General features: G+C 45.6%; 1 protein-coding gene across 1 annotated transcript; it reads right to left on the bottom strand.

Annotated features, from left to right (window-relative positions):
* Window positions 1-1,608: 1,608 nt before the first annotated feature.
* LOC308563944 (salivary lipocalin-like) lies at window positions 1,609-6,009 on the bottom strand. Its single transcript, XM_081151564.1, has 7 exons — window positions 5,833-6,009; window positions 5,344-5,480; window positions 4,538-4,611; window positions 3,716-3,817; window positions 3,253-3,354; window positions 3,030-3,075; window positions 1,609-1,883 (listed from the first exon to the last, which is right to left on the bottom strand). The coding sequence occupies exons 1-6, from the start codon at window positions 5,926-5,928 to the stop codon at window positions 3,038-3,040; spliced, it is 549 nt and encodes a 182-aa protein (XP_081007690.1). The 5' UTR covers window positions 5,929-6,009; the 3' UTR covers window positions 1,609-1,883; window positions 3,030-3,037.
* Between the last annotated feature and the right edge of the window lie 1,429 nt (window positions 6,010-7,438).

Below are 7,438 nucleotides of genomic sequence, written 5' to 3'. Positions count from 1 at the left end.
CTCCTCACTGTATTTCTGAGACACAGGCAGAGTTAACTCTTGGAGGAAGTGTGGCCTCTATGACCTACTGAGTGATCCTGATTCGCACCTGCCTGCCTTGGGGATATGATTCTGTGGCCCTCTGTGCAACAGGCTAATTTCTCTTTAACAAACTCAGTTTGCTCTCAGACCCTAAGAATGTGGTGATGGACACTGGGGTGAGAGTGGGTGATACTGAACTAATGAAAAATCAACTTAGCATGAAATGCCATGGTGGGAATTGCAGTGGGACTGGGCTGCCAGCTTGGCCCTCCAGTCCGTGAGCACAATGCACCGAGGAGCAGTAGCATAGCTCCTGCTGCTGGCTGATTCCCCATAACTTTCATCTCTTTTCATGTTCCTTTTCTTTGGAAAATGACCGCTCTGCCCTGTTTCTGATCTCCAGACGTCTTCACTCCTTGCTTTTGAGGGAACTTAACATTCCATGCTTCATTTGCAGAAAAAGTTTGGAATTAAGCAGTAGGTTTCAGAGTGAGTTCAAGCTCCCATGTTGACCTGGGATCAGCTGAGGGTCCTTGTGTGCCTCCCTCTAGGCTGTAGTTTCCTGACATGTGACACAGCCAGCCCTCCCCCACCATCACAATGGTCCTCCTTGCATTGATCGTTCTGGTTGTTAATGTTCTAAACCTTCCCAAGGATCTGCTAGGCCATTCTCTCTAGACATTAACTATTTTGTTCTTTAAATGACAACATTGAAAAATGACAGGACCCAGCACGACTGGTTGACTCTCTTCATAGCCTTTTGCCATGTGTCAGCAAACTAGGCAAAGTGCGTATTTCAGAAGAAATAAGCCTGAACCTAACTTATACTTCTGACAAGGACACACAGTAAGATATGGGGGCATCACACCCCACAGAGCCTTCTGTTGTTAGGCTTATGTTCATAATGACAGGACATTCTTTGTACATGACAACCCCCACCCCATGTCTCTCTGTTCCAGCAACATGTACAACTTTGACCTGGTCTTTATCATCTGATGTGAGGATAGGATTATAAGTGGAGGAAGAATTTTAATTCCCTTTCCTCAAATCCCAGAAGGTCCAAAGAAAGAGGTTTAGCCTTCTTGATGCCTCCTGACTCTACCAAGTACAGATAGCTAAAGGTCACTATTGCTCACATTTCCTGGCCCCTCACTTTACATGGTCACAGTAGATAACAGCCCTGACTGAAGGAGGTTTTCTGAGAGCATGAAAGGACGCCGACTGTGTCATGAGGGGAGAGAGTGGATGATGTAGGGAAGCTGGGATGTGGAGGCATGTCCTGAAGCACGGGGAGTTTGTATCAGCAGCATCTGTCTCTCAGTACTACCTTGAGAAAGAGAATTCAGGGATGGGTCAAACTGTGGGTCAAGTCTCATAGTTTGCTTTATCAGGTCACTAATAAACAGGCTAATAAAAGGGCAAGCAGCATCACAGGGACAGAGAATGACTGCAGGGAAGGGAGACTCTTGAATCTCAGGGGAGTGTTGGAGAAGCTAGAGCACGCTTATGGGCACAGGGCCAAAGAATGGGGTCATTCACTTGCTATCAGCCCCAGGTTTCTCACATACACAAGACGACCACGCGATTGCAAGACTAATCATTTATTGAGCAGGTTCAGGAGGTCTTATTCATGGTAGAGTTCTGGGTATGCTGAAGAGAATCAGGAATTTGGAGGAAATCTTTGATTTTATTTTTGGGGAATGGATGAGTCTGTCTAGACAACTATAGAAGATTGAAGATTCAGAGATAATGCCTTCATGGATGATAGTGATGGAAATCAGGTTACAGAACTGGTCACAGGATGACACGTGGTCCATGGAATGAAGATCCTGGAGCCCAGGTGAGGAAGCATTCACTCAGCACTAAATAAGCAGATGAGAGAGAACAGAAACTCATTAAGCTTTTCCTAGATTGAATTGAAGAGAAAAGAGAATTTTTAAAAAATACATATCTTTATTGATTTCAGAGAAAAGAAAGTAGAGGGAGGTAAAGAGATAGAAATATCAAGGATAAGAGAGTTATTGATCAGCTGCCTCCAGCACGTCCCCCACTGGTGATCCAGATCACAACCCTGGCATGAGCCCCAACCTGGAATCGAACAGCGATCTCCCGGATCATAGGTCAGTGCACAACCACTGAGCCACCCCCAGCCGGGCCAGAATTTTTATTACAGAGAACAATGGTGAAGAAATAGATATCAACCTGCACTGTAACCTGTTACTTCCCAGAATAGGTGGAAGGAGGGCATTGAATCAATTGCTGGTATGTTTTTCCTATTGCTTAACCTTCCTCACTGAGTCTATGATAAAGAGAAGGAATCAGTGAGGACCCTAGGCTGCTTTCTGCCATTCTCAGTATTAAATGTTTTGAGGAATCTTTGATAAATTGAGGAAGAATGGCTAAAACTGTAGCTACCTTTTATTAATGCTGACTTTATGCAAGCCAGAGCTGCTGAGTCTTTCCCACATCTTTTCTGAATGTAGCCCCACAATGAAGCTGAGGTAGGACACAGATGAGGGAATTCAGAGCCTGTTTTCCAGATGGGAGACAACTGGAAGGTCAGACAGCTCTCTTTACAGATCAGAAGTTAAGGATGTGCAGAGGTCAAAGGAAGACATTATTACCAAAAATTGAAGGGTAAGAACACACATTTTGGCCTTGGAAGATGGACAAGACACTGAAATGTATTTCAGTTTCATACTCACACCCCAGTACTCTTTTCCTATTTCCAATTTTATGTCTTGGTGATGCTTAAGACATTATAAGTTACTGAGGCCTTTTCACCAGCAGGGTATCCACACAGCAACTCTGTAATGTCCACATCATTGGCCTCCTTGTCATTGCTTAGGCCAATGGCTCTAAAGCTCATGGAAGGAGTGGGTCCTGAACACAGGACCCCCAACTCCAAATATCATGTTACTCCCTCAAGCTTCCTACCAAAATATTTTTATTGTAATCTTTGGCCATAACCCCCCTTGGCAACACCCTCTCCAGGAGCCATCACCAACCTGGAGAACTAGGCCATATGGCTCTGTCGGGCCTGGAGACAGCGATCTGCGGAGGCAGAACAGAACACAGTCAAACACCAACCCACATATTTCCCAGCGAGCAACCAGAGGATTTTCCTGCTTAGGACAGAGGGGACTGATTGGAGGTGTTTCCCTCTCTTAGATTTCTTCCTCTAGTAACATGGGGATTTAGGAAGAGAATACCGGAGATAGCTAAACTTACCTAATTTTGTCAGGTCCACCATGTTTTCCTCATCCATTCCATTTTGCTGACAAAGTTTTGCAAACCTTTCCTTGAGGTTTTGACTCACATCTGGTTTTCGGGCTGTGGGGAAAGTGACAGTGACTGCTGTGTGTGGTTCTTAGTCACTGAGGCTCTCTGGGGATCGGGGGCGGGGGGTTGGGAGGCGGATGGACGGGAAAAGATGGCAGGGATTGGTGCTTGGGCAGAGGGTGGGGATGGCCTATAACCTGTCCAGAATTTGACATCTTAGGCTGTCCTCTGGCATGATGAGAAATTTCACCATCTTCTCATCACTGAGCCTGAGGGATTACCCAAGTGAGCGCCTCTCTTCAGAGAGGAATGATATCCCTGGACAAGATTGGGGGAACTACATTGTTCTCAGGTTTCCTTTCTTCCCCTGTCTCCCCACCGCAAGATGAGTGTGAGAATAAATATACTCTACCTATGAGTACCATCACCTGGGCATTTTTGAAATTATAGAGCTGAAAAATAAGGTATTTATTGTAGACCACTTCAATAAAGCGAACTCTATTGAATCCATTATCTGTGGAGGAAACAGAACACAGTTCAGAACTTCTTTAGTCCATGGGAAGCAAGTAAAACTGTACCGATTTTCTGTCACAGAGCAAACTCAGGGGCATATCCTGGAAGATACAGAGTGATAGCTAAGGCCTTTCATCTGTCTGTTGCGGGCTTCATATGGCAACTTCTAAGGGAAGAGTTGACTTCTGGAAGAAATTCCACTGCTCATCATTGGCCACTAGTGTTAGAAAAATTCAGCCACAGCAGCAACTTCCCCTGTGTCATCCTCCCTGAAGCTCACCTACCTCCCTCGGCCACCTCTGCCAACTCTGTGTCTCTGTCCCGTCCATAAGGCCCCTGGCATTATACACCCAGCACTCCATCCGAGCAATGTGCTGTGCAATGGGCACCGGAAATCATCAGAAAGTGGGCAGAGGCAGAGGATGAGCGGGTGTCCTGACAATTTATGTTTTTTGTTTGTTTGTTTGTTGTTGCCCATTTTCCTTTGTTGCAGGTGGTACATATGACCAAGTCACCATCTTATTCTGATGGTGTTTGTGCCATGTAATGGCTTTTACACATAGGGGTCTCCCAAATGGAGGATATTAGCTGTTAGATGGCCCCATTGTTATTACCTAAATAAACATTGATCAGGAATTGATCAAGATCCTAAGAATATGGTGTGTTAGTCAATTTCTTGCAGTTGGAAGTAACATTTACAGAGATATTTTTATTTACTTACTGTGAACATTAAATACGCCTGTATTTGCTACTTGGTCACAAAGCGCAGACACTTCACGACACTCTCCATTGACCCTGCAAAACAGAATGAGCTGATGCTCAGGAGATACTGATGGGTTGACTGCCTCACACTCCTCCTGTGACATGCGTACCTGATTCTACTTAAGTGTTGAACATTTTTGGTACACATTTGAAGCAGCTTTTATTGACCCGATTTCACTTCATTTGCTACTTATGAATGAGTCACCCACTGATGTCACTATTACTCTACCGCCACTTCCCACTATCCTCTGACTGCAGCCACTTCCCTGTAGAATTAGCTGAGGGCTCAGCTGCGCCAGCTCTCAGATAAGGGCCCTATAAACATGGCCTCACTCGGTCCTCAGGAAGAAGCACCAGGAGAGAGAGTGAGTATCATCCGCTTTCCCCCCAGGGGAAGCTGGGTGGAAGGAGAACATTTCTAGGCCGTGCAACTAGTGAGAGAGGGCTAGGCTGTTGACCTCCCATCCCTGCTCTTAACCTATGCTGTATTGCCCCACGGCTTGTGATTCTGAAACTCTCTGCCACTGACCTCTGCTCCCAGTTAAATTTATTCCTGTCACCAATTCCTATCTCTGAATCTAGAAAATCAGCAACTTCCTCAGTCCCACATCAGTGCCAGATGAGTGATTCTGATTTGGGATACAGGCCCACAATGTGTGTGTATCGGTGCATGTGCACACTCATGTGTGTGTGTGTGTTAAGTGTTCCAAGACCACACTCAGCCTTTTGTTTTCCCTTTCCCAAGTAAAAAAAAGCCACACTTACTTTATAAGATATTTAAATGTCAGAGAAGAGTTGCCCCAGTCTTGGATGGATTCCACAAAACCCGTCCTGACACTATTTTCTTCTATCATTTCCTTCTTGTCTGAGGCCACGTAAATGGAATACCACTCCCCTGAAATCTGCAATAAGTCAGTAAAATGACTGGGTAAGAAAAGAAAAGAGGTGACACCACACTTGTCTCCTTCAACTCTGGCCCATGAGCCAGGACTCCTAACGGTGATGTGAAGATAGAATTAGAACTCAGGTCAGTTGGCTGCACATGTAAGGCTCTTTCCACATTCCTCCCATGAGAACGGAGGTCCCCAAGTGCTGCCATCTTTCTACATGGTATGACCGCTCTTATCCAAGGTCAGAAACCACCTCTTTTGCTTAACATGTCAGAAACCCCTTCCCCGCCAGTAGGGCCACCTTGCTTCAGAATCCTCCAAGCTACCCCCAAAGCCAAGAGTCACTATGCTCCCCCAACTCTACCTTTGACATATCGAAGTTCCTTGTCACAACAGCATTGTTCCCTCCAGGATGGGCACAGACCAGAGTCAGCCCCAGACACAGCAGCAACAGCTTCATATTGGGAACGTCGGTACTGACTCAGCCACAGGCACTTGGAGTGAGTCTTCTCCTGATGGTGGCTCCACTCCCAGCTTCTCTGTCTTTATATTCATTCTGGGTCCAGTTTTTGTCCACCTTTTCCCCTCCCGCTCACGAATGATCTGTATTCATTGATGTGAGGCCAAGAGTGCACCTGTCAGTCTCATCGTTTAGATCTACTTAGTGACCTGACATTTCAGTGACCCGAAATTTCTCAAAACACAAACTCAAAAAACTGGATGCCATTCAAGACTTCCTTTGGGAACCAGAATTAACTGTGAGAGCCAAAAGCCGATTAGGTGTGGCAGGAATGGAAAGAACTAGAAAACAGAATACATGGCCCATCCATGTTCCATCACTCACACTGTGTGTGGAAACAGGTGAGTCCTCCATGTTAACTTGCCTAAGAAAAAAGAAACTGTCTCTACCAAAGATGACAGGACCTCTCACAGAGCATTCAGATAGAGGAGACTAGAATAGGGCTGGATTAAATAATGTCTTGAAAGAATGGTGTCTGATGTTGAGCACATTTTAATTCCTTTTCATTTGGTCTGAATTCAACCACAGTGAATGAACAGATGTTTAATCACTACATATACCTCACTCTGTATCACAGACCCCCCCTAAAAGAAATAGAGAAGCAGTAGATGTCACCCCTTTCTTCAAGCAGCTTTCCATGAAGGTAGGGAAATGCTTCATATTCTCAAGAAAAACTTCATTCTGCTAGTCTGTGAAGTAACCCAACAGAGCGGGACCAAGTCCAGACCCTTGTGGGTCAGAAAAGGGGGTGATACTGGGAAAGTAACGTTATGTAGAAAGTGCTCAAGAATACAGCCTTTGGATTCCTATAGACCTGGGCTTCATCCCTTGATTTGTCATTTTGAAGCCACGAGTAACGCTCTGAGCTTACTGTCCTCATAATGGGGATAATCCTACCTGAGGAGATTGCTGTAGGGCTTCAATGGGATGGTGTGTGCAGAACCCTCACACTAATGTTTGACAAAATTAGGCTGTGGGATCAAAGAATGATTCCTGGGAAGGTGAGTCTTGAGAAGGGTCTTGAGCATTAGGCAGGTGTGGAAATGTGGAGAGCATGTGGGATGGGGATTCCTAGTGAGAGGGGTGTTGTGATTTAGGCTCCTGTGCCCCCAGATGGGGCTTGTTCAAAGCTATGGCTTCACTTCTGCCTTTTGCTAATGGTCTCCTTCTGTACCCACCAAAACAGATAGAGGCCAATGTCATGATAGGAGCTGGACACTAGGCATTGAACAAGGAATTGTGGCATTCTGTCTGTGGCCTACTTTCCAAAGTCATCCCCCTGTGATCCTTGTGTGATCATTCCTAGTTAATGCTCAACCAATATCCAGTCATTGGTATTTTGAGGTCAATCTAAGTTTAGGCACCACCGGTGGGCTGTAGGCTGTTCTGCCCCTGAGACGGAGGAACTGAGCTTGACACATGGGGCAAAGGCTGTGCATTTCATTTTGTC

Source organism: Miniopterus schreibersii, assembly GCF_964146895.1.
Source record: "Miniopterus schreibersii genome assembly, chromosome: 11".
Taxonomy (NCBI): Eukaryota; Metazoa; Chordata; class Mammalia; order Chiroptera; family Miniopteridae; genus Miniopterus; species Miniopterus schreibersii.
Note: the sequence above shows the minus strand (reverse complement) of the source record. Positions and strands in the feature narration are given on the sequence as shown.

Coding starts and splice junctions, on each gene's coding strand:
- LOC308563944 (XM_081151564.1), bottom strand. CDS start 5,928: ATGAAGCTGTTGCTGCTGTGTCTGGGGCTGACTCTGGTCTGTGCCCAT. Junction 3,818..4,537: donor AGGCGTATTTAATGTTCACA/GTAAGTAAATAA, acceptor TTTCCTCCACAG/ATAATGGATTCAATAGAGTT. Junction 3,076..3,252: donor GGTGGACCTGACAAAATTAG/GTAAGTTTAGCT, acceptor CTGCCTCCGCAG/ATCGCTGTCTCCAGGCCCGA.